Source organism: Ambystoma mexicanum, chromosome 10 (genome assembly GCF_040938575.1).
Source record: "Ambystoma mexicanum isolate Mex_15411 chromosome 10, UKY_AmexF1_1, whole genome shotgun sequence".
NCBI lineage: Eukaryota > Metazoa > Chordata > Amphibia > Caudata > Ambystomatidae > Ambystoma > Ambystoma mexicanum.
The window spans coordinates 1,491,961,955-1,491,989,231 of NC_090932.1; the positions used below are offsets into that span (position 1 = coordinate 1,491,961,955).

The window sequence follows — 27,277 nt, forward strand, 5'->3', positions numbered from 1 at the left end:
CTGAAAGTGCAAGTCGCCAACCGCGAACCTCAGGTACTTCTTGTACTTGGGATGGATTGGCACATGGAAGTAAGCGTCCTTGAGGTCGAGAGACACCAAACAGTCCTGAAGTTAAAGGGCCTGGAGGACTTGAGAGAGAGTGACCATCTTGAACTTGTCCTTCCGTAGGAGTTTGTTTAAACTGCGCAAGTCCATGATGGGTCTCAATCCCCCGTCTTTCTTCGAAATCAAAAAATAAGGGGAATACCATCCCTTGTTACTCTCCGCTGCAGGTACCAGTTCTATGGCACCTTTCTCCAGCAGGGCTTGAATTTCCTGCGCAAGGAGCGGATCCGGACTCTTCAAAGAGAGGTTCCCAGGTGGAATGTCGTGAGGCCTCTGCCGAAGGGGAAGACAGTAGCCGTGGGTTATGATCTCCAGAACCCACACATCTGAAGTAATGGAAGTTAAGCCTTCCCCCAACCGGCAAACCATGGGACATGGCCTCATGACTGAGTGGTAGCGGCTGCGGCGTTGCCTGAGGGCAAAGAGGCAACTGCCCGAGCGGCTTTGGCACCTCGAGTACCCTGTTTTCCATCTCTGGTACTCCTACGGTGGCCTCTTTGACTGACAGCTCCTCTCGCTTTACTGAAGGATGAGTAATAACGAAAGGAAACTCCCCTCCATTTTTGTCCCATAGGACGAAAAGGCGGAGGTTGTCGAACTGCAGCGCTCAACGACTTCGCTGCAGCTTTGGAGGTCTGCAACCTCTCAAGGCTCTCGTCAGCCTTGCTGCCAAAAAGATGTTCACATGTTGAGGAGCCGGGACTGTACATCAGGAGTGAACCCCGACTTCCGCAAACCACGCAAACCTGCGTATTACGGTACTCGCCGCCATGGACTGGCTGACACAATCTGCCCTGTCCAAACCCGACTGAACGGCCTCACATATGGCATCCTTGCCATCCTGGACCATAGCAAGGAAACCATCCCATTCATCCCCTTTGGGAATATGTTCAGCCGCTAATGCAACACAGTTCCACAGTGTGTGTGTGAAACGAGACAAGGCACATACAGAGTTGGCCGCCTGAAGCGCCATACCCCCTGAAGAAAACACTTTCTTCGCCCAGCCATCTAAACGTTTGTCGTCCCTATCCGGAGGGATGGTAGGATATGACTCCTGCTTTGCCGGGGCCGTAGCCGCCTGCACCACCAAACTCTCCGGAGTTGGGTGCCTGGACAAGTAGCAGGGGTCGCTACTGGCTGGATCGTATTTTCGCGACAAAGACTTGCCCACTGCCGGGATACTCTCTGGAGCAGTCCAAGCCACCGCCACCCTTCTCTGCAGAGCCATATGAAACGGCAGTACAGGGTCAGTGGGGGGACCAAGATCGAGGATGTCCGTAAGATCATCCTGAACAAACTCCTCTGGGAGAGCCGACCATACCAAGTACTTGGTGACCCGAGACATAAGGTGCCGGTACGAAGAATCGGCATGAGTGTCAGGCTGAGGCCTACAAAATTCCACCTCCGGAGAGGTGTCCAGTCCACTGGCATCATGCAGCGACTGCCTCAGGTCTTCAAATTGGCTATGGCCTGAGAGAAGCTCATCTGGCACCGTATCCGGAACCAAGCCCTCATCAGAGCCCTCATCAACCTCTGAAATATACTCCAGGTGGTGAGAGGAAGGCACCTGGGGACCAAAGCTATGCCTGACCTTAGCCAGAGCCTTTCTAGGGGTTTCCCCCGTGCCACGGGGCCCCTCCGACACCACCGCCTCAAAAGGCGTTGAGGGCGCCGAATGAATCGGCGTCGACGTCAGCATCGACACAAGCCTCAAAGCCAGAGCTCTGAGCGTGTCCGACGACCTAGGCGCCGACGACTCCCTCGGAGGCAGAGCCTCGAGAGAGGCCGTCGACGACCTCGGCGCCACAGGCGTCGGCGTCTTCCTCGAAGACTGCACATGATCACGTGGTCTCGAGCGCGTCGAGGACCGGTACCTGGAACGGACATGGAGAGAACGGTTACTCTTGTCCGAGCGGGACCTCTCCCGCGAACCGTGCCGACCACCCGAGCCCGAAGGCGTGCGAGCGGTGTCTCTCGACCGATCACGACCGACCCCACTCGGAGGTGCTGACGGACCGGTGCCCTGCAATTCGAGAATCGCCAACATCATCTTCCCGAAGGAAGCCCATTCCTCCGGTGTCGCTTGCATGGTGGGATAAGCGACCCGCCGACGGGCGGAGTCCTTGGAAGAGGACGTGGAAGGCGACCAATGCCGGCGCTTCCGGGAATGCCTCGAAGAGGCAGAGCAGTTGCGAGACCAACTCCTGGAAGGAGACCCACTGGACCTCCGACGATGACGGGGAGAGTCGCCTCTCGATTCATCCGTCGGAAGCCCCGCAGACCTCGACTTCCGGGGCTTAAACACCCTACCTACCGACAACTTCTTGCGCTCCCGCAAGGCCTTGGCCGTGAGCGACTGGCAGTCCACAGCCGTCTGTGTCGTGGGCCTCACAGAGGCACCAGAGGCAGGCGTCGTGCGAGTCCGTTACCGTCATCTTGGACCCACAGTCCCCGCATTTTTTGAAGCCCGGACGCAGGGTTGAAGACAAGGTAGACATCGTCACAAACAGGTTTTTTCACGAAACCAAACAGGTTCAAAGAACCGAGACGATTGCAACAGAAACTCCAAAGAGTCGAGGCGTACCGAGATTCACAAAGCGAACACGTTCGCAGAAAAAACTGAACTGAGGCTACGGGCGTCTTGCGTCCTACTTATCACATCGGGTGCCGTCGGAGGAGGTCCTTGGGGAAGGCGCATCGACGTCAGACGTAGGAGGCAGAAAATGTTCCAAAGCAGCACAGCTGTGGTGATTACTGTCAAAGATATGGAATACGTTGGAGGACCCAATCCCCTCGAAACAAATATCCTTCAATACTGTACACTGAGTTTCTGAATCAGACAAGTCCCTTTTGTGATGACCCACCGTCACAACCTACACCCACAGATGACTTCAGTAACAAGGGTGCTTGGGACATCCGTATCTTACTGTTGGCATTCAGAAAACTCTTTAAAAGTTGGTAAAAGGCAAAGGTTATTACAACACAAGAGACCACAGATTTCTTAAGCAGTGCAGATACTTTTAGAGTTCACTAGAAGAGTCATTCAATTCAATATGCTAAACCAAAGTCAATGGGCTCTTGGATAGGATAGAGCACCTCTGGTAAGTAAATGGAAAAGTCTTTGCACAGATTCTTGGGCGTCTCTGGTGAAAAGAAGAATCAAATGCAGGACCACAAGCTGATTAGACTTGTGAAAGTTACAAGCACTTCTACAGTAAGACATAAGTTCTTAGACTTGTTTTACAGTACCTTGGTAAATAAGAAAAGATGCAGCTGATGACTTCTGTTCCTGTTCAACAGGTCCGACTGTTCCTGGGCCTCAGTCATGGGGACAAGAGGGAGGACGTGGGGGGACTCTTACACTGGGACTGCCAAAACACGCAACCGGCAAACTTCACTTTCAGTGGCTGTTTCACGTTTCAGCTACCGCAAATAGCAACAATGTGGTTCCTGGCTGTCAAGGTGGACTGTCCTTGCTTCTGGGGTCCCGCACTCTGCTGAGGGGGCTCAGGCTTGGTCAATCCTGCTTTGTGAGAGTCTGGAGGATCTTCAAAAATCTTTAGGCCAGTTTCAAAGTAACACACACAATCTGGTGCCTCTCTCCCTGGCTATACGGTTTCCTGCAGCAACTGAGGAAATTCAAGCAGCTCTGAGATGGGTGTCCAGGTGGCTTACCTTGGAGTTGATTAGTCGCCACCAACTCAAAGGGAGAAGTCATCCTTACAGGGGTTTCTCGGTCGATGCGAACTTGGCAAGTTGGCACTGCAGAAGGTCTTCACCGGGCAAACCAACAGTCCAGGAGTTGCAGTAGGCGTCCTCTTGAAGCTCTTCTTCGGTTCCTTCATCCAGTGGTCGCATCTGCCTTCAAAGCCAAAAGACTCACCTTTTATTCAGTTCTCTCCCATTCATTCCAGCCCAGCTGTCACTCACGCAGCAGGGTGGCTGTCCTTGCCGGACAGTCAGCCAGCCCATCACCAGAGTGCATTCGAGTCTCCTAGGAGACTAAGCACAGGGAATTTCGGGGACCTCCCTCATTTCCTGCCTACCCCAGACACTCTGGAGCCAGAGGCGGGTTTCACTCCTGAAGCCAGCCAAAGGCGAAATGAACAAAGACAGGGACCATTTTGTCAAAGATGGCTCCCGCGGTTAGCGTTACCGGAGCTGCGAACAGCCGCGTTAAATGCAAACCATGGTACTTCGGAACGAAACCACTGCCACCAGCCATTCTGTGAGGAAAGGCTAACAAAAATGTTACATGAGCATTTAGACACAGGGGATACTAAGTAACCACTCCAGCACTCTATTGTAAGATAGGGTGTGCTGGGTATAGTAAGTACAATGCTAAGTGAAGTCAATTTCACTTTACTGTTCTGGGAAACAGTAGTTTATCCCAGAGAAGGTATTTAAACCTTGGGAAATCTAAAAGACTTCCCTGTGCCACTGCGCTGAAGGTGCAGTGTGACAATGTAAAAGTTGATGCCTAGGGAGTTTGTCAGACTCCATAACCAAAAGAGAAACAGAGGTAAAATTCACACAAAAATACATGAGAGAGTGGGGAAAAAAAGTTCACACTCTCCAGGTAAGAAAATCAAGTCCTCAAAATCCAGCAAAGTTGCTGGGGGTCCATAAGGTGGAGGGAATTAGCAGATGTGAGAATTCTCCCCAACAGTCCCTTGGTTCGTTTTGTCTTTGGCGGGATTCACTGGTGAAGCCCGCCTCCAGGTCCAGCGTGTCTGGCAGGGCAGGAAGCAAGGGAGGTTCCCAAAAGTCCCTGTGCTTAATCCCCTTGGTTACAGGAATGCACCCAAAGGTGATTGGCCGGCTGGCTGTCCTTGGAGGACAGCCACCCTGTGTGATTGACAGCTAAGATGCAAATTAAATGGGAGAAACCTGCATAAAAAAGGCGATGTCTTTTGCAAGGAAGCCAGAGTCGCCACTGGACGAAGGAATCCAAAGAAGAGAAGCTCGCTGCAACTCCCGGACTGTTGGTTTGCCCGGTGAAGCCCTGCTGCAGTGCTGAAGTTCCGAATTCACCTCGACTAGAGAAGCCCTGCAAGGACGACTTCTCCCCTTGGGTTGGTGGGACCAATCAGCCCCAAGACAAACTTGACTGGAACTCCTCTCTGCTGGGTGTAATTCCATTGCTGCTGCAGGAACAGAGTGCCAGGGGACAGCAACACCAGAATAGAGTGCATAGTTTTTAAGTCGGACCCGAGCTGCAGGAAGATCCTCCGGACTCCCTCGAAGCAGGACTAACCAAGCCTGAGCCACCTCAGAGTGCTGGACCCCAGAAGCAAGGAAAGCCCACAAGGTGTCCAAGAACCCCGGTAGTGCTATTCGCGAGAAGCTGAATCTGCAAAGTGCTGCTGAACTTTGCCCATTGCTGCCGCCGACCTTCAAATCGTAGTACAGGAGTCCCCAGACAACCTCCCTCTTGTGCCCACGAATGAGGCCCAGGAACAACAGGACCCGGCAGACTACAACAGGAACAGAAGCCAGCTGGAACCATTTCTTCAGACCTAAGGTACTGTGAACTAAGAGTTACTTACCTCTTGTCTGTAGCTTGCTTGCTTTCAGTTGAGACCTGCATTTTTTGCCTGTTGCAGATTTGCTCGCAGCTTTGCCCTTCACAAGCCTCCCAGCTTGTGAACCAACAGCGATTTCTTTTTACAACAAACTCTCTTAACATTGTGCAAGACTTACCTACCTTGAAGAAGTGCCTCAGCTCCCCTAGACTTTGCTCAATTGACATTGGCTGGCCTGGCTCCCTGAAGACTAACTTCTGACTTTGTGTTTTAACTATTCCTCCAAAAAGTCATACATATCAATTGTATAGCTGGGAAAGGGTTAATCTACATTGCATTGGGGGGGGGGGGGGGGGTCAAACTTGCTTACCTGTTTGAGAAACTTGTTAACCATTGTTTCCTTCCCTAACCTTTTCCTTTTTGCTACAACTTCAGCATTACCATTTAAGTGTGAAAAGTGATATATTCATGTCCACAGTGTCCCAACTATTGAAGTCACCTGAGGGTGTAGGAATTTGTGTGCCATCCCAAAAGGGTATTCTACTTACCTTATTGAACTGAAGGAGTGTATTTTGAAGTATATTTTAACTGTTGCATGTTGCTCCCTTCTAAAGAAGGCTCATTTTAAAACTGACTTAAATTAATTAATAAATATGTTATCAAGAAACCTTGAGTATAAGTGTTATTTGAATACATGTCACTGTGAAACTATGTTACAAACCTACAGCTCAAATTTACCCCTCTTGAGTTAAGCCTGGCTGCTCAGTCGCATTTTTTATGCATGGAAAACCAGGTTCTAGCCACCGAACGAGTATAATGCATGATCGTGTGTTAACCACTTGAACCGTTTTGAACAGTGTGACCTTTAAGAGCAAAGGTTTGTTCATCCATCAGTGAGCCATTGTGATGCGGGGACCTGGAGCTATTTTTGAACTCCACAGATTTTGTAATTACACAGTCTGTTAATATAGAAGGACTATTCATAAGTCTTTTTATTATTATCCCTTCCTGTTGTCCACAGGTGTGTTGCATCCACCTCCCGCTGGATCAGATGTCAAGCTGATTGCTAGAGCAGGAACTAGACACTCAGATATTTTAGTGTTCAACCCCCACTCGACAATAACAGCGTGTGGTATGGTGGAGTTTGTTTCCGAGTGAGAAATTCTCCAATTAGAAGATGGCTGTTGCCGTCTTCTACAGCCCTTCGAAATTCTACCATTTTTAATGTGAATTGTTTTTTTTTTAAACAGTAGTGCACGCCCCTGATGAATTTCCCTTTACTGTGTGCGTTTGGAATGAGTGAGGAATGAAACATGTTGGGTTGAATGGGAGCGAAGGAGTGTGAGATTTAGTGTCCAATCGAATATAGTACAGTTTGATATTGGTTAACTTTATTCATTTGTGTGTGACCTTGGATAGTGATTTTTCCATTTATTGTTTTGAAACCTGAATTATCGTGGTTAATTTACACTCTTTCCCCGTGTACTTTTTGTTACATTTCAATTTTTTAAATGTGTATCGTATTGTGTTGATGAATTGTAATAATCATTAATGGTGCTGATTTTTAATTACTGTTAACTACAAAAATAAAATGTATGTTAATATTTTGTCTAATTTGTATAGTACAGTGTTAAGCCTGTTGGCTAGTTTCCTAATATTCGTTTAGGGTTGTTAAAACCTCTTATTGAGTTCTGGTATAGTGCGAGTTGGATGCTTCACCTGTGTAACTACACGGTTCACCAAACCTGATGTATATTATGTTTAGGTTTACCTAAGTCAGGGGGTGAGTTTGGTTGAGCAGTATAAATCTTTCCCCTTCCTCTCGGTGTGTTGGATTGGGTTACCTATTGCCAAGAGGACAAGGCTGGTCTAGTGTCCCACAGGGTTCCTACATACAATCTTGCCTAACAGGCATGTATGAGGCAAATTATCCGGGGCTGCTCTCGTAGATGAAGGCAGATCGAAGCAAATGGACCCCCCATGCGCATATCATGGCTGATGGTGAGGGGAGAGGTCAGGCCCTTTGAGGAGTGCAAACAGCTTGGGCTGACAGAAAAAGATAGGTTGGAATACTATCAGTTGAGACATTGGCTAAAACAGCCCGAAATACAACAGGCAGTGCAAAGAGATTTAACGCTGTTCGAGAAATGTATTACAACACATGCAGGGGACAAACAACTGGTGTCAAGGTTATAGGCAATCCTACTGGGAGAGGGCCTAGACCGTACATGGGCATATAGGTCGTGATGGCAAGAGACCCTTGGGGAACAAATGCATAGAAAAAAGTGAGAAACCCTCTGGGAACAAATACCGAGATTGACTAGATCCATCCAAACCAAGGAAGCATGGTATAAGTTAATGGTACAGTGGCACTACACTCTAGAAAGACAGCACTCAAAGTATCCTGGGCTATTGCAAGAAGGCTGGAGGGAATGTTCGGGGAGAGGCTGGAGGCATGTCTGGTGGGACTTCCCAGAACTGAAAGTATTCTGAGAAGATGTTAGTGGTCAAATACAACCGATGGTGGGCGGTCCGCCATCCTATTCGCCAAAGGAATGGATTTGTGGCCTTTTTGACCACGAGTTCCAAATCCCTACGAAACCCCAGCATAAAGAGTTTATGATATTGTTAATAGCGGCCTTGTTAGTCTTGGCTAGGCACTGAAAACAAAAAGCGCCGCCCACAAACATAGAATGGATTCATAAGGTGTGGGGGATAGTAGCTATGAAATGGCCGACATATAGGATACAAGGGGAAAGAGAAATTCCACCAGGATTGGGGAATGATAGTGGACTACCTCAGGGGAGACTATATGCAACAATTGGGCATGGGGAGGGGAACGTGGGAGGATGGGACAAGGGTTTGTTTCAATTTTTCTGTATATGTTGAAAAAGCCAATAAAAATCTTTTTTAAAAACACATTCTTTGGGCGCATAGGATCGTAAATTTGGTCATCAAAAACACCCCCTCATTCTTTGGCAGTATAGCCTATGCCTGCTTCAACCTGCAAGTTTGAAGGTACTTCTGTTAGCAAAGTGCAACTTCTACAAAATACATTTTCTTCGACCAAGCCGAAGGTAGGCATGTGTTAATGTCACAATTAACCAAATAAATACTTACAACAGGAAAAGTAGATGCAAGGTAGTTTGCAAAGACATCTTTCTGATGGAAAGACTGCATTGGAATTGAACCAAACATACGATAGTCCTTTACAAAAAACAAGAAAGAAAAAGCATCAACAACACTTTGTAAATACATTTGCATTGCACATAGACAATTCTCCTCCGACCAGTTTTTCTGAGACATTGTTGGGGAGGTTTACACAAGTTACTGTCTGTGACGGAACTAGGAAAAGCCCACCTTAGGTGACCGGTTGTAACCTCTTAGGTTTTTCCTAAGGGTTGGTTCAACCCAAAGGGTTGGTAGCAATGGTGAGCAGCCAGGTTTAGTCCAGGAGGGATAAGGGCTGTAGTGAGGCACAGTACTTTGAGCATTGAGCATACAATTGGTTCATTGAAACACTGACACTAGTATTTATATCGAAATAATGATTTCTTTCATGTTGAGCCGATTTATACTGCACACCGCTACTACCAAAGGGCAATCTCAAAGCGCTCTCTGCACTCAGCCTTTAGAAATTAAGACATGCAAGTACTAACCACAAAGTAAAATCACAGTAGAATATAAGGTAATGCACGGTAAATCAAAAATAAAGCAACACAAAAGTTAATGAAAACTACAAATAGTAAGCAAACTTAAATTAACTCTTGCAACTTTAACTCTTTCTTAACCACTCTTCAGAAGTCCAACCCTACACTAAATGTGTCACAAAGAGTCAAAGTCGGATGGGAGGTGTTAGGACCGTTTTTCTGAAGTCCAACTAAGGGCTTAGTAAAAGCATACAACTAAGACAGTACAAGACTCCACTCTCAGTATAAGGCTGTACCACCTGAGTATATGGTAGCATAGACAGAGCAGCCAGGATTACCTTAGGAGGGAGGGCTGTAGATTCAGTGCAAATAAATAGTATACATATGTTCCAAAGAAACACTGAAACACTATGTATTGTACAAACAAAGAGGGTTTATTTAAATACAAGTAGGCCAAAAGGAATCTTGGGAAAATAAGTATCACATTATATATAATCGCAATCATAAAAAACACAACACTATGCTTTAAAGTACCCAGACCAAAGCATAAACCTTATTTAGAAAACTAACAGTATTTCTAGGTAAGTCAGACCTAAAACATTTAGTATAGGGCACTATACAGTATTGTGAATGGAATGGGACACTCCTTCCCAGTTAAAGCATCTCTAAAATGGAATAGCCTGTCAACCACGATCAGACAAGAAGCCAACTTTTCAATTTCTTTTTGAAAATCTGAAACATTGCTCTTTAAATAAACGTATCTAATATCTTGAGCTAGATCACACGTTCCCGTCCTGTCTTACTCGTAGTCTTCTGTCTTTATGACCGCGCCCTGATGCCCATGGTCTTTCGGCGCGTAACAAAAATAAATACAAATACACCTATTCATGGGCATTAAAACCATAATTTACAGTAAATCAAGGGTAGTAGACGCTGTCACGCATGCAGTGACACAGTTAAGATGTTTTTCGTCTCTTTTCTTGGCCAGTCCTAAGATCGGACAGACCAGGGTATCGTGGTTAGCCTATGCGGACGATATTCTGGAATATTCGCCAATGGGCCCTCAAAGGCTCATGACCGCTGTATGGGAGGACAGGTCAAAGAGACCGCCCCTCCCCTGCAGTCCCCTCCAAGTGATGTCTATGACTCGTCAGAGGACCCCCTGCCAACAGGGCCCAGGTGGTGGGTGGACCACTGGCCGACACATTGACCAAACGTACTGTATTAGGCTAGGCTCAGGAAACCATTTTGAAAACCAGAACGCCATTTTAAGACATGACTCCATGTGCGCTGCAGCACGGCCCCCACCTTCAGAGAATCCTCGCCTACCCTGTTGCCTCCGCTCCCTGGCAGATCTGCTGAAAGCCCGTTCCCACGAACAGTCGGACATGAGCTAGTGTTAGAGCAAACACTGCATCTTTCACCTTCCGCAGTGCATCCTCAGCGTGACCCGGGCAGCGGGGCTGGCTTGGAAAATAACTGTAAACCGTCCTCGATGAAACAAAAGCCTTAATCCCACACCAAGAAACTGCTCATACATATATTTTGCATTACAATGATATCCCTTCTGCACTACCTCTGTGCCAAAAATCTACAAACACTGTACGAATAGAAGAATGTGTTATTGTGTGACAACATGTTCACGATACTCAAACCCCCTCAGTTATGTGCACCCACTCCGTGCCCCTGGCCTCCTATGTGCTTCTCTAGGGGTAATGTAAAGAGAGTGATACCAAGTCCTTATGCCATGACTACCCTGATGCTGCTAGAGTGCAAAGGAACACAAGCGTGACAGTATTGTGAGCTCTTGTAAATTGTTTTAATGAGATACATAGAATGCCATCAAATGTGACTGTACGAGTTAAACATGTATTACTGCAGTCAACCGTATTGGTCTGTTGCTCCTGCATGCTCCACCAACCCTAATGCTACCTCACGTATCGTGTTTACAATATGATGCTAGCGCTGCTATTCTTGCAAATACTTACCCTGTAATGACGAATAGAACTGTTGATATAGTTAACGTGTTCTGAAATGACTGTGTACTGATGTAAAGATTATAGACGTGTAACCCTTTAGCCATTTTACATTATACGAATCCCTTCGTTTTCAATACAATTTGCAGCTTGCGAGAAGACCATCATTGTGGGCATATCCAAGGCCACCTCCCCTCCCTTCCCATTGAAGCCTGCCAGAGAAAGCAAAGGCCCGAGCTACACCGCCTCACCTCCCCCAATTCGGCTGGAGCCACTTCAAGCATTCATTGATTCCCCCGCAGCTCACATGGCCACGACTACAGCCACCTGAATTATTTACAGCCCAGCAGCAAAATCCGGCCATAACCAGAGACCAGAGGTGCCCCCTCATAGGTCCCACGACCCACCAGTTCACCCCAGATTAATGATGCTTGTAAAAGAAGACACCTAACATTGCACCAACATTGTGTAAGAGCATCCGTCATTAATTCTAACGAGACCCAAAGCTCAGACAATTTACCCCGTGTCCTGAGACCCCGACCCCGTAGCCTATGATACCTAGTCAACAGGATAACAGCAACCCTGTCTTGATGTATCGCCAAAATACTCCACCTAATGCGCATTCCTCCTGTGTTCTATTAACCGGTAGAATAACCTATTGTAGGATTTACAGGACAACTGACATTGCAGCGTTGAATGAATGGGGTGTGCATGGCCCTTAGGGCAGAAAGCCAAGAAAGGCGTCCATCAATGACACTGACCACGCCTGACCGGACAGTACCTCCCGGATGAGCCCAGCTGACCTGCCCACCCCAAGTTGGCACCTGGCAGTGTCCACGAAGCGGCGCATCACAGTTGCACATAGTTAGTCAACGCCACCCAATCCCCATGTACATGTGCCCCCCATAGTGTGTAGGTGCCTATGACACTTTTTGTAAATTTAAACGCCTGTCTTTGCGTTTGTCAGACAGAGCGCTCTCGGAGTTTGCAGAGTTCTTTGCATGCCCTATTCTGACTTAGATAAAACTTCCCTTGAGCTCACCCGCACTTGGTCCTAGCCTTATTCCAATTCGTGGGAAGAGTCCATTATTGCCTCTCATTACGGGGAGGGTCGTGCTATCCGGGGACGCTCGCCTTCAGTGGTGACCCCGATTGTGTGATTACATTTCCCAGTATATCCCTTCCGTCCCCTCTGGCACGAAAATCTCTGGTCAAAAGGGGAGATACACGGTACGCCTGCTCCGGAAAGCTACTCGCCTACGGCGACTGGTACGCTTAGAAGTGCACACTCATTAGAGAAAGGGTACAGGATCCAGTTTCAAAAAATCCCCTTTGAGTACCGCTCGCCGGAGCTGGGGCTGGCCGTTGAGCGTGTGGCAGCGCCGCCTGGACGAACCCGGTTCGGAGACTCTCGGTTCAAGACGGGCAACGTGAGTATTAAGTGCGAGTGATCATAAGGAGAGTAGGGGGAAGGGAGCAGGATAAATACATTTTTTTTTAAAAATGAGGTCATTTAAAAGGGGACAAGTTTGGGACCACTAAAAGCAATCCTATACCTTCTTTTTCTTTGCATATGGACATTAGGATCAAAAGGTGAAAAGAGATAGAGAGACAGGAACCTAGCTCTGCCAGGGGGTAGAAGGCGGCACCGCATAGTGCTACAAGTGGACAAGTGGAGAATAAGACAAAGGTGTCTGACAGAAAAGGGAGACACAGTGAATATATTAGTAAAAGCTTCTCTTTCATTCTTTCTGGGTCTATAAATAAAAATAGGTTAACACTGAGCAGACACAAAAAGGGATTCACGAGAAAAGGGGCCCCTCATATTAAATAAAGAAAAATGGGGTGAAACTAGGGAGGGAGGAAAAGAATTAAAGGTTAACTATCAATAGGGTATTAACTATCATTGTATATGCATTATATGTGTTAAAAGTAGCCATGTTATGATGATTTTAGTGAATGATGAAACGTGCACGATTATGGTGTGGTCATGGTAAGTGTGACCAGGAAACATTACAAGGTGGTGAGCCCAATGAATTAAGCTGTTTCTTTTGAATATTTGTGCTGGAAATAGTGGTAGTGTACAAAAGGTGGTTTTCTCTTGTATGGTATGCGTCCCCTAAGGTATTTTCAGTATAAGCTACACAAACACACACTCCCTTATTGCCAAGGGGGAGGGGGGGGGGGTGTATATGTATATATATATATGGGATACATTACTCACCGTAATCGTATTTCTGATGCTTGTATCTGCTTAGATTCACATGCTGTGCATAGGCCGACATCTAGTGGAAGCTGCGGAGTATTACAGTTTGTTTTTCGAAGTCGAAAAATGGGCGTCGACACAGGGCGTGCCAGTAATACTATCCCTAGTGTGACGTCCCCTGTACCCATGATCCCTCACGCGTCTAGGATCCCCAGATTGTGTTTTTCCTGACATGAGGTAGCATGAGGAGTAGCGTGAGTACAGATAGTCCAAGCAGATAGACAGAAAGGTAAGACTACAAGCAACCATGCGCCTTCTCTCGGAGGGGAGGAAGGGTGGGTCGCATGTGAATCTAAGCAGATACAAGCATCAGAAATACGATTACGGTGAGTAATGTATCCCTTCTAAGGCTTGTGGAATCTGCTTAGATCACATGCTGTGCATAGATTAGCGAGCAGTACCAGAAGAAGGAGGTGGGATGTGAGAAGGGTCATGAGCAAACAGGTGTCTTAGAACCGCTTGTCCCACTTGTGTATCTGCCTTGGAATGAGTGTCAATGCAGTAATGCTGAGTAAAAGTGTGAATAGAGCTCCAAGTAGCTGCTTTGCAAATGGTGTCAAGGGGAACATTTGCAATGAAAGCCAGAGTGGCCCCAATGCCTCTGGTAGAGTGGGCCCTTGGCGTAAAAGGCAGAGTTTTTTCAGAAAGAGTAACACAGCTGTATACAGTTGATAATCCACTTTGAGATAGCGCCCTTAGAGACGCGATCCCCCTCTCTGCCTGTAGCTACGGAGACAAACAGTTGATCTGTTTTCCTTAGCGGTCTGGTTTTATTTACATAGTATAAGACCGCCCTACGCACATCTAGGGTGTGTAGTTTCACCTCAGCTGAGCTTTGTGGGTTTTGGAAGAAAGCCGGAAGCTCGATGGACTGGTTTACATGGAACTTGGATATGAATTTTGGTGAGAATCTAGGGTGTGTGCGTAAAACCAGTTTGTCCTTGTGGATAGTAAAGAAAGGATCTTGCACTGACAGAGCCTGAATTTCACTGACCCTTCTTATGGAGGTAATGGCTACTAAGAAGGCCGTTTTATAAGTCAGGTGTTTGAGACTACTTTTATGCATGGGTTCGAAGGGGGGCCCCATGAGCTTAGATAGCACCACATTGAGATCCCATCCTGGCGGTGGGTTCGAGATAGGAGAGTGAAGTCTCTTTACTCCTTCCATGAAGGCTTTAACCACTGGTACTTTCCACCACGAAACCTTGTTATGGGATGTGGTGTAGGCTGAGAGGGCTGCCAGGTGTACTTTCAGAGAGTTAAAAACCAACCCTGCATCCAGCAGGTGGAGCATGTATGTTACAACGTTGGAAGGAGTGCAATCAACCGGGTTGATTTGTTTACTCTGGCACCAGATAACGAATCTTTTCCACTTGTCAAAGTAACAGTGCCTTGTATTTGGTTTCCTAGACTCTTTTAGAATGTCCATACACCTCTGTGGTAATTTGAGATGTCCAAACTCTATGACTTCAGGAGCCATGCTGCTAGGTTCATAGAGTTGGGTTCCTGATGCACTGTTTGACCTTGTTGCTGGGACAGAAGGTTGTACCAGGCTGGGAGTCTGATGGGCTCGCATACCGCCATCCTGCATAGGTGTGGAAACCATGGTTGTCTCGCCCACATGGGAGCAACTAGGATGAGCGTCATCGATTCCTTGTTCATCTTGTACACCACCTTCCTGATGAGAGGAGTTGGTGGGAAAGCGTACGCAAACATCCCTGACCAGTTCATCCACAGGGCATTCCCCTGGGAGTCCGGTTGTGGGAACCTGGATGCAAATCCTGGGCATTGTTTGTTTTCGCTTGTGGCGAATAGGTCTATAGTGGGGAAACCCCACTGAGAGAAGAGATCTTCTACTACGTCTTTGTGAAGGACCCATTCGTGTTCTTCTGGGAGGGAGTCTCTGCTTAGAGCATCCGCTAGGGAATTGAGCTCCCCTGGAACATGTTGCGATGACAGGAAGATGTTCCGTCTGAGTGCCCATATCCATATTTTCTGGGCAAGCTTGGACAGATTTGGCGAACGAGTCCCTCCTTGCTTGTTCAGATAGAACATGGCTGTCGTGCTGTCCGTCCTGATCTGCACCGACAAGTTTAGTAGATGGGGCTCGAACGCCTGCAGCGCTCGGAATACTGCCAGAAGCTCTAGCAGATTGATGTGGTTCTTGGCTACTGAGTGAGACCAGAGACCCTGAGCTGTGTGGTGGAGATGGTGAGCTCCCCACCCCGTCAGGCATGCATCTGTAGTCACCACTGCCTGTACTTCGGGATCGTAAAAGGGTTTCCCCTTTGCGAGATTCTCTCTTGTCCACCAGTGTAGGTTCTGTACGAGTGTTGGCGAAACGACCACTAGATCGTCCCACTGACCACTTGCCTGAGACCACTGTTTCGCCAACCATTCCTGCATGGGACGCATGCGCAGACGCGCGTGGGGGACCAGGTAAATGCATGACGCCATCATGCCGAGTAACCGCATAGCTTTGCGTACTGTTATCTGTTGACCTGACTGATAATGCGGAATTTGCAGAAGTATGTTCCGAATTCTTTCTTCCGAAGGGAAGGTCAATCCTTTCTGAGTATCTAGGATAGCTCCTAGAAACTGTTTTGAGGTGCTTGGCACCAGACTTGACTTTTTCTCGTTGATGGAGAAGCCTAATTCGTGGAGGAGGTCGATGGTCCTCTGAATGTTTGGCCTGCAGATTCCTGGGGTTTCCCCCGTTATGAGCCAGTCGTCCAGATAAGGGTACACTGGGATTGCCTCCCTGCGTAGGTGTGCAGCTGCCACCGCCAGTACCTTGGTGAATACCCTTGGTGCAGAAGCTATCCCGAAGGGCAGTACCTTGAATTGGTAGTGGCGACTGTCCACCTTGAAGCGCAAGTATTTTCTGTGCGCCGGGAGCATGGAAATATGAAAATAGGCATCTTTCATATCCAAGGTTGCCATGTAATCCCCCTTTTTTAGGAGTGGGATTACCTCTTGTAGTGTGGTCATACGGAATTTTTGGGGCTTGACATACTTGTTGGCAGGCCGTAAGTCTAAAACTGGGCGCATTGTTAAATCTTTCTTTGGCACAAGGAAGTAAGTTGAATAGATACCCTTGTTTACCTGGTGTCCCGGGACGAGTTCTATCGCGTCCTTTTCTAGCAGAATGGCGATCTCCTCGAGGAGGATCTTCTGATGTTGTAAAGAGTGGACTTTTTGTCTTGGAGGATGGTTTAGGGGACGTTGCAGTAGTTCTATGCAGTACCCATTGGATACTGTTGACAGCACCCATCTGTCGGATGTTATCCCTTCCCATGCCTGGGTGAAACTTGATATTCGTCCCCCTACTGGGGTTGCATGGGAAGGGACCCTGAACTGAGCGTCACTGCTTTGGTGGAGGCGTGCCTCCTCCTTTACTGGGACTGCCTCTGCCTCTACCACGTCCTCTTTTACTACCCCTACCATACGCCTGGGTAGACTTTTGTGAGCTGGTGTTCCACTGTGTACCCTGGGTGTGGGAGTAGCTATTTCCTCTATTGGAATTTTGGCCGCGGGGGCGACGAAAATTGCCATTCCCTCTTTGGTTAGGTGGTTTGGTAGTTAACTGGCCAAGGGATTTGAGGGTGTCGAATTCTTCCTTAGCGTTTTTTAGAGCGTCCTCGACTGCCTTCCCAAACAGGAGATCACTTTCCACTGGTTTGTCTAAGAGCGCAGCTTGTGTTTCTGCTTTGAATCCCGACTGCCTCAACCAAGCATGCCTTTTGATGACAGTCCCCTCTGCTATAAGTCTACCCGCATTGTCAGCGGCGTCCAGAGTTGCTTTTACAGTGCAGCCTGACACATTCCTTCCTTCCGCACAAATGCGAGCTAGCTGGCTTTTAAGGGGTTCGGGAGCAGAGTCTATTAGTGCTGCCACTTCTTCCCACTGGTGACAGTTGTAGCTAGCCAACAGTGTGGTGGAATTCGCGATTCTGGCTTGGTAGGCTGCCGTGGAAGCTACTTTCCTGCCAAAACCATAAAGTTTTTTACTTTCTTTGTCGGGGGGAGCCTCAGAGGAAGATAATGGTGTACCAGCTCTTTTGCGGGTGTTGGTTACTACTAGAGAGTCTGGCTTAAGTTGACCTCTAATATATAGGGGGTCCGACTGGGCTGCTTTAAACAGCTTCTCCACTCTCGGATTTACAGGTCTTGTCAGGTTTGGGTTGACAAGGGATGGTGCTATTCTGCGTTGAACAGATTTTAGGATGGGAATGGTCTGGGCTACTGGCTTCCTTTCCCCTATTAGTTCTTCCGCAAAGTCCCTTTCTTCCTGGACACCTTGTGTGTCTATGTGGAAGTGGTTAGCTGCCCGAAAGAGCAGTTCATTCAGGAGGGGCTGATTATCTATTGGGGAGTCAGACACTGGGGCTTCCCTTTCGACTGGTGAGTCCATTCTGAAAATATCTGGGCTATTTTCTGGCTCATCCTCGTCTTCGTCTTCGCCGTAATAATCTGATCCTGCAGGATCTTCTGGCGTGTCAATTTCCTGACCTTCTATAAGGGAAGAGTTTCCTTGGTCTGTAGGGAAGAGGTAAGAATAGGGTTGGACCTCGATGGGGTCTAAAGGCCTAAATGGTGTCTCGACCCGGGGTCTTTTATTTGAGGGGATAGGGTCCCTAGACCCTGAGGGAGAATCTTCCTGAGGGTTTAAAGCTAGGAGTTGTTCAGGGTGTCTTTCGAAAAAATTCGCCAAGGAAGACATCCTTGACATTACTCTGTCAATGTCCTCGCATGACCAGAGTTTTGAGCTTGGGGTGACCTTGCTGGGACTTTCTATGGATTGGCCCTGAGAAGACTTGGTCAGTTCTTTTGTAGTGGAGGACTGCAAGGGTTGTTTCCTTTGCTGTTTACCCCCTTCCCCGTGGGTGGAAGTGTGTTTCCCCTTTCCCTTATCTTTCGACGCCTGGCGTCGAGGATCGGAGGTGGAATCCCTGTCTTTCGAACTAGCCTTCGAAACTGGCCCCTCTTTACTCCCAAGTGATGTACCCTTTTCCTGGGGTGCAGGCTGGGGGTGGAAGTCGTGTTCGTCTCCGGACGATTGATCTTCCGGGATATTAATGGTCGAGGCACTCTGTGCAAGTGTGGAGGCTTGCCTGACGTCGTGCGGCGACCTCGACCGGGACCGCCCAGAGGACGTCCTTTCGGACCGCTCCTTCTGTGCCTCTTTCCGAGGTTTCGACGACGTCGAATCTCGGGTGGATTTTTTGTGTTTAGCGTGTGTATGTGTAACGCTTTTGTCGCCGGGGGACTTCCCCATAGTCGCCGGGACAGACGACCTTCCGAGGCCGGGGACGTGCGTTCGGCTGTCCTTCGACGCCTTGGTGCCCTCGCCGTCCGAAAGTTCGGCGTCGCTGCCGTCGCTGAAGGTACCCTCCGCCTCCATAGCTGCTAGCTTGGCGTGGTGGGCCCAACGCTTGGTGGAGCGGTCCTTAAGAGTTTTTGCCTTAAACCTGCTACAGGCCCTGCAACCCGTCTCGGGGTGGTCTCTGGGTAGGCAAAGGTTGCACGTAGCGTGCTTATCTACCCAAGGGTATTTCTTATTACACTTGGGGCAAAACTGAAAGGGCGTACCCTCCATACGCGCCTGTGGGCAGCGGGCAAGTGTGTGTAGGTAATAAGGTGTCGAGTGTGGAAGTGTACCACCCCCACTCTCCCTACTTGTAGGGCCGAGGCCAGCGGCCCAGGCCCGAGCCGAGGCGGAAGCCTCAAGGCCCAATCCGTCGGGTATTCGACGTTGATCTCCTCCCCGGTTCGGCGTCGAGATGTTGATCGACGAAAGGTTGGCCAAACGGGGCAAATTAGAATTAGTTTAGAGTGAAAATATGGCAAAGCCAGGGAACTCCGATGAAGTGCTTCCGACCAGAATGGCGGAAAAAAACAATCTGGGGATCCTAGACGCGTGAGGGATCATGGGTACAGGGGACGTCACACTAGGGATAGTATTACTGGCACGCCCTGTGTCGACGCCCATTTTTCGACTTCGAAAAACAAACTGTAATACTCCGCAGCTTCCACTAGATGTCGGCCTATGCACAGCATGTGATCTAAGCAGATTCCACAAGCCTCAGAAATATATATATATAATACGGACCGCCCTACGCACATCAAGGGTGTGTAGTTTCACCTCAGCTGAGCTTTGCGGGTTCTGGAAGAAAGCCGGAAGCTCGATGGACGGGTTTACATGGAACTTAGATATAAATTTAGGTGAGAACCTAGGGTGTGTGCGTAAAACCAGTTTGTCTTTGTGGATAGTAAAGAAAGGATCCTGCACTGACAGAGCCTGAATTTCACTGACCCTTCTTATAGAGGTAATAGCTACTAAGAAGGCCGTTTTATAAGTCAGGTGTTTGAGACTACTTTTATGCATGGGTTCGAAAGGGGGGCCCATGAGCTTAGCTAGCACCACATTGAGGTCCCATCCTGGCGGTGGGTTCGAAATAGGAGGGTGAAGTCTCTTTACTCCTTCCATGAAGGCTTTAACTACTGGTACTTTCCACCACGATACTTTGTTATGGGATGTGGTGTAAGCCGAGAGTGCTGCCAGGTGTACTTTCAGAGTTAAAAACCAAACCTGCGTCCAGCAGGTGGAGCATGTATGTTACAACGTTGGAAGGAGTGCAATCAACTGGGTTGATTTGTTTATTCTGGCACCAAATAATGAATCTCTTCCACTTGTCAAAGTAACAGTGCCTTGTGTTTGGTTTCCTGGATTCTTTTAGGATGTCCATACACCTCTGTGGTAAATTGAGATGGCCAAACTCTATGACCTCAGGGGCCATGCTGCCAGGTTCATTGAGTTGGGTTCCTGGTGCACTGTTTGACCTTGCTGCTGGGACAGTAGGTTGTACCAGGCTGGGAGTTTGATGGGCTCGCACACCGCCATCCTGCGTAGGTGTGGAAACCATGGTTGTCTCGCCCACATGGGAGCAACTAGGATGAGCGTCATCGATTCCTTGTTCATCTTGTACACCACCTTCCTGATGAGAGGGGTTGGTGGAAAAGCGTACGCAAACATCCCTGACCAGTTCATCCACAGGGCGTTCCCTTGGGAGTCTGGCTGGGGGAACCTGGATGCAAATCTTGGGCATTGTTTGTTTTCGCTTGTGGCGAATAGGTCTATAGTGGGGAAACCCCACCGAGAGAAGAGATCTTCTACGATATCTCTGTGAAGGGCCCATTCGTGTTCTTCTGGGAGGGAGTCTCTGCTTAGGGCATCCGCTAGGGAATTGAGCTCCCCTGGAACATGTTGTGATGACAGGAAGATGTTCCGTCTGAGTGCCCATATCCAGATTTTCTGGGCAAGCTTGGACAGATTTGGCGAACGAGTCCCTCCTTGTTTGTTCAGATAGAACATGGCTGTCGTGCTGTCCGTCCGGATCTGCACCGACAAGTTTAGCAGATGGGGCTCGAACGCCCGAAGCGCTCGGAATACTGCCAGAAACTCTAGCAGATTGATGTGGTTCTTGGCTACTGAGTGAGACCAGAGACCCTGCGCTGTGTGGTGGAGATGGTGAGCTCCCCACCCAGTCAGGCATGCATCTGTAGTCACCACTGCCTGTACTTCTGGATCGTAAAAGGGTTTTCCCCTTGCGAGATTCTCTCTTGTCCACCAGTGTAAGCTCTGTACGAGTGTTGGCGAAACGACCACTAGATCGTCCCACTGACCACTTGCCTGAGACCACCGTTTCGCCAACCATTCCTGCATGGGACGCATGCGCAGACGCGCGTGGGGGACCAGGTAAATGCATGACGCCATCATGCCCAGTAACCGCATTGCTTTGCGTACCGTTATTTGTTGACCTGACTGATAATGTGGAATTTGCAGTAGTATATTCCGAATTCTCTCTTCCGAAGGGAAGGTCAACCCTTTTTGAGTATCTAGGATTGCTCCTAGGAACTGTTTTGAAGTGCTTGGCACCAGACTTGACTTCTTCTCGTTGATAGAGAAGCCTAATTCGTGGAGGAGGTCGATAGTCCTCTGAATGTTTGACCTGCAAATTCCTGGGGTTTCCCCCGTTATGAGCCAGTCGTCCAGATAAGGGTACACTGGGATTGCCTCCCTGCGTAGGTGTGCAGCTGCCACCGCCAGTACCTTGGTGAACACCCTTGGTGCTGAAGCTATCCCGAAGGGCAGTACCTTGAATTGGTAGTGGCGACTGTCCACCTTGAAGCGCAAGTATTTTCTGTGCGCTGGGAGCATGGAAATATGAAAATAAGCATCTTTCATATCCAAGGTTGCCATGTAATCCCCCTTTTTTAGGAGGGGGATTACCTCTTGTAGCGTGGTCATACGGAATTTTTGGGGCTTGACATACTTGTTGGCAGGCCGTAAGTCCAATACTGGGCGCATTGTCAAATCTTTCTTTGGCACAAGGAAGTAAGTTGAATAGATACCCTTGTTTACCTGGTGTCCTGGGACGAGTTCTATCGCGTCCTTTTCTAGCAGAATGGCGATCTCCTCGAGAAGGATCTTCTGATGTTCTAAGGAGTGTATTCTTTGTCGTGGAGGGTGGTTCCGGGGACGCTGCAGTAATTCTATACAATATCCTGTGGACACTGTTGACAGCACCCATCTGTCTGAGGTGATCCCTTCCCAAGCCTGGGTGAAGTTGGAAATGCGTCCCCCTACTGGGGTTGCGTGAGAAGGGACCCTGAACTGAGCGTCACTGCTTTGGTGGAGGCGTGCCACCTCCCTTGTTGGGGCTGCCTCTGCCTCTTCCACGACCTCTCTTGTTACCCCTGCCGTAACTTTGGGTAGACTGCTGGTTGTTGTTCCATTGTGTACCCTGTCCTTAGGCATAGTTGCCTCTTTGTGAATTTTGGCCGCGTGGGCGACGAAAATTACTGTTCCCCCTCTGGTTAGGGGGTTTGTTGGTAAGCTGGCCAAGGGATTTGAGAGTCCCGTATTCGTCCTTGGCATTCTTAAGTGCGTCTTCGACCGCTTTCCCAAACAATAGATCGGGTTCCACCTGCTTGTCTATTAATGAAGCCTGGGTTTCTGTTTTGAACCCCGACTGCCGTAACCACGCATGTCTCTTGATAACAGTACCTTCTGCTATCAATCTTCCTGCGTTGTCCGCAGTGTCGAAAGTTGCTTTTAATATGCAACCAGACACGGCTCTCCCTTCTGCCGAGATCCGAGCCAACTGGCCCTTTAACGGTTCAGGAGCAGAGGCTATGAGCGCCGCGACCTCTTCCCATTGATGGCAGTTGTAACTTGCCAACAGGGTGGTGGAGTTTGCAATCCTTGCTTGGTAGGTGGACGTTGAGGCCACCTTCCTGCCAAACCCGTACACTTTTTTGCTCTCCTTGTCGGGAGGAGCTTCTGACGACGATAAGGGTGTCCCAGCCCTCTTCCGAGTGTTGGTAACCACTAGGGAGTCTGGTTTGAGATGTCCTCTTATATAAAGAGGGTCAGACTGGGCTGCCCGAAAAAGTTTTTCGACTCTGGGGTTGACGGCTCTGGTGAGGTTAGGATTCACCAGGGATGGATTTAAGGATAGGGATGGTCTGAGCGACCGGCCTCCTCTCTCCCACCAACTCTTCTGCGAAGTCCCTTTCCTCCTGTACACCGTGGGTGTCGATGTGAAAATGTTCTGCTGCGCGAGCGAGAACTTCATTAAGGAGGGGCTGGTTATCGACTGGCGAGTCGGTAACTGGGGCTTCGCTCTCTACCGGGGAATCTACTCTGTAAATTTCCTGCTCATCTTCTATCTCCTCCAGGTCCTCATCATCCGCATAGTATTCAGTCCCGGTTTGTTCCTCCATAATTTCAAACTCCTGGTGTGGAGTAGAGTATGGAGTAGAGTAAGGCTGCACCTCGAAGGGTTCAGGTCTTTCGAACCGGGCCTTTTTACTTAGGGGGATAGGATCAGAGGAGCCTGAGGGTGTGGCCCCTTGAGGGTCATACGAAAGGAAATGTTCTGGGTTTTTTTCATAAAAATCAGCTAAGGCAGACATCCTTGACATGACCCTGTCTATGTCTTCACTGGACCATACTTTGGAACAGGGTATGACTTTAGTAGTGACTTTAGTAGGCAACTTAGGGGACTCAAGGGTACCCTTGCTGGATGTTGATGTCCCAGTAGATTTGTGTTTGTCTGTCTGCTTAGGGTGGAAGGATGGTCTTAGAGGAGTGGAAGGCTGTGCTTTCCGCTGTTTCCCCCCCTCCCCATGCGTGGAAAAATGTTTTCCCTGCCCCTTGGAGGCCCCAGAGACTTTCGACGGCTGTAGTCGAGGGTCTGGGGAGGTATCTGTGTGTTTCGAGCGTGGGGCCTCGCTGGTAACTGCGGCCTCGGTCTCCTGGAGCGCGGCCTGGGGGTGGAAGTCGTCCTCCGACGATCGAACTTCTGTTAATCTAGGGAGCGAGGCACTCTTGGCAAGAGTGGATGATTGCCTTGCGTCATGAGGCGATCTCGATCGAGAGCGCCCAGAGGACACCGAGTCGGACCGTTCTATCTGTGCCTCTTTCCGAGAAGTCGACGTCGTCGAGATTCGGTTGGACTTAGTGTGCTTAGTGTGTGTAGGGTGTGTAGGGTGTGTAGCGCTTGCGTCGCCGGGGGTCTTCCCCATAGCCGCCCTGCCGGACAACCTTCCGAGGTCGGGGACCTGCGCTCGGCAGTCTTTCGACGCCGTAATGCCCTCGCCGTCCGAAAGTACGGCGTCGCTGCCATCGCTGAAGGCGCCCTCCGCTGCCATGGCCGCCTGCCTGGCGTGGTGGGCCCAACGCTTTGTCGAACAGTCCTTAAGTGTCTTAGGCTTAAACCTACTACACGCTCTGCAGTTCGCTTCGGGGTGGTCCCTCGGCAAGCAGAGATTGCACGTGGCGTGCCTATCGACCCAAGGGTATTTGCGGTTGCACTTGGGGCAGAATTGGAAAGGGGTACCCTCCATACGCACCTTGAGGCAGCGGGCTGGTAAGTGTAGGAAATATATAAGGTGTACCTAACGGTGTACCTATATACCAAGAGTGAAGAGTATGTACCACCCCCCACTCTCCCTACTTGCAGGGCCGAAGCCAGCGGCCTACTAGGCCCGGGTCGATGTCTTCTCCAGCCGTCCTCGAGTGTCGACGTTGGGGTGGGGAAGGATGTTAATAAATAATTTTAAACTTCAATAATAAGCAAAAGTATGGCTAAGGCCAGGGAACTCCGCAAGATGCTTCCGACCAGTATGGCGGAAAAAAACAATCTGAGGATCCTAGACGCGTGAGGGATCTTGGGTACAGTGGACGTCACACTCGACGCCCATTTTCGAGTTTCGAAAAACAAACTGTAATACTCCGCAGCTTCCACTAGATGTCGGCCTATGCACAGCATGTGATCTAAGCAGATTCCACAAGCCTCAGAAATATATATATCACGATCAGTGGGTCACAGAGTTAAAGGGAGAAGGTCTGCCCCAAATATGGCCCGATGGAGGATCGTTTGACAAAAATTTTCTAGACATGGTAACTACCTGCATCTTTATGAAATATATAAGGGGGAAACAGTTCCACAATAGGAGGGAGATATTAGATCTCTGGCGATTTTTTGAAGAGGTGCCTCCTGTCAAAAAGAAAGAGCCAACGACCAATTTGCCGTCCACCACCAATAACCCATTAATGATACCCAAAGACGATAAAGAAATGACTGGGGAAGAAAAGCCAGGTGAAGTGACACGGTTGTACCCTATACTTAATAAACCGGTGCCCGCAGAAGGGTATAGCGACCCCACCTATGTGCCCCCAACTCCAGCCACAACACATGGCCCGACTGTACCCCCGCCATATGAAGGCCATAGACAGCGTGGACAGATAAGTACACCCACAGTGGACATAGAGAAGCTAACAGAGAATTTAGATTCCAGGCTCATTAGCAAGAGAAGAATTATCTAGAATTAAAAATATTTGTGAGCAAAGTGGGACTAATGTTGCCCGGTCAGAGCAAACACCAAGGACACAAAACCATGACAGGTCAATTGAGGCGTGGAAGAAGGGGGAAATACTGTTCAGAATACAAGAAGAGCCCACGCGAATAATAGAAATAGATGGGGCAAGTTAACATGCAGATGATGAAATAATGGTCACGGGGGGAAGAGAGGATTTATGGTGTGATGTGGAGGACGACGAAGAAGGTGGTGGGAGATTAAGTGCAGCAATGGGAGGAGAGAGCGGGAGGATGGATGGTGCACATTTAGGGAGAACAATGGATGAGGAATGGACAGGGCGATTAAGGAATAGATTGGGGAGAATGGCTCCGCTAGGAAAGAAGGGAACAAAGGCGAGTACAAGCAAAGCGACAAAGGGGAAGTTACAACTCCCATTGATACACAGGGGAGGAGGGAGACCAAATTACATACCCTGGGCTCAAATGGATAAGGCCAATCTGTTAAAGCTGTTACAAGCACTGTCCGGAGGGGCAAGTAAGTGGATATATGCATTCGAGAAGCACACAGCTGGGGTCCCACTGGCGGTAGGGGATGTAAAGAGCCTGCTAGTATCAGCGGTTGGGGACCAGGCAGATAGAGTGTGGGTAAAAGCTGGTTTCCCGGGGGTAGCACTAGATTGTGACCGTCATGATGGTGCCTCATTCAACATAGTGTGAGCACGAGTGTGGGACGCATTAAAAGAAACCTTTCCAGACACACCAGACTTGCAGTCGGTCATGCAATGTACAATGAATGAGGGGGAAGATGCTATGGACTACATTTTTCGGGTACAGGAGATGTGGAGAGCGGAAACGGGCACGCCCTGGTACCAGTCAACATCATTATTTTATTTCATAATAAAGAGAGGCCTGCCTAAAGAGGTACAGAAAGCACTTGACAAAATTGCAGGGATCGAGGCAAAGGGGTGGCCCGAAATACAGAGTATAATAGTGCACCACTGCAAAAAAATAAAGGAACGAGAAAAAGAAATAGCACAAAAAAGATTGGCAGATGAGGCCAAGTTAGTACAAACGAACTGGTGAAGGTCACTGCAGCAGTAGCGGCGCTCCCACATAACAGGGAGGGAGAAGAGGAGGAGGAGGAGGGGCTGGTAGCGATACAGGGGAGGATGGCAGCGAATTGGGCAGGAGCAGGACAACCACAGTGGAATGGACAGGAGCCGTAAGGAGGTCCGCAGTGGCAGGATTGGGCCCCTCGAGGGGGACGGGGTGGGTACAGGGGTCGCAGAGGAGGTGGGCAGGGGTACGGTGGTAATGGAGGGTATGGGGGCAAGGCCCCAGAGGTGCACAAGGGAGCTGCTGGAATTGCGGGAGGTGGGGGCACTTCTCACGAGAATGTAGGAACAGACCAAACAACAGATTTCAGGATATGGAGCAATACGGTAACCCCCACCCAGGGAGCCCATACGGCTTCCCAATGGGAAGACAACAGAGGCAACAGGAGCAAGGGTATGTAGACCAAAGACCAGTTCAACACAATAGAGCACAAGGTCACCCACAGAACGACGAACCTATGCACTACACACCAGGAAACACTTTTGCAACAGTTGCGAACAGGGCACCTGCCCCAGCCCCCTACAGCGGTGTAGCAGTAGGGTCAGGCAATGTCTTCAGTCAAGGGGGAGCCATGAGGCAGCCAGCATAGGACAGCCCACAGGGAACACTTGCGTGTCCCGTTCTACCACCTACAATGCAGCAGAGGAACCATTATTAGGGGCGCAGATAGGAGACAAGCAATTCATTATTTATGGTGGATTCGGGAGCCGAAAAATCATGCATACGTGAAGGTCGGTTTCCGCTATCTAAC

General features: G+C 49.1%; 1 protein-coding gene across 3 annotated transcripts in view; it reads right to left on the reverse strand.

Moving 5' to 3' along the window:
- ZCCHC8 (zinc finger CCHC-type containing 8) overlaps positions 1-27,277 on the reverse strand; it is a 723,649-nt gene that overhangs the window by 66,672 nt on the left and 629,700 nt on the right. For all 3 annotated transcript variants that reach the window (XM_069619621.1, XM_069619619.1, XM_069619620.1), the window contains exon 12: positions 8,751-8,837. In XM_069619621.1, coding sequence (XP_069475722.1) covers positions 8,751-8,837 — 87 coding nt within the window. The remainder of the gene's footprint in view (positions 1-8,750; positions 8,838-27,277) is intronic.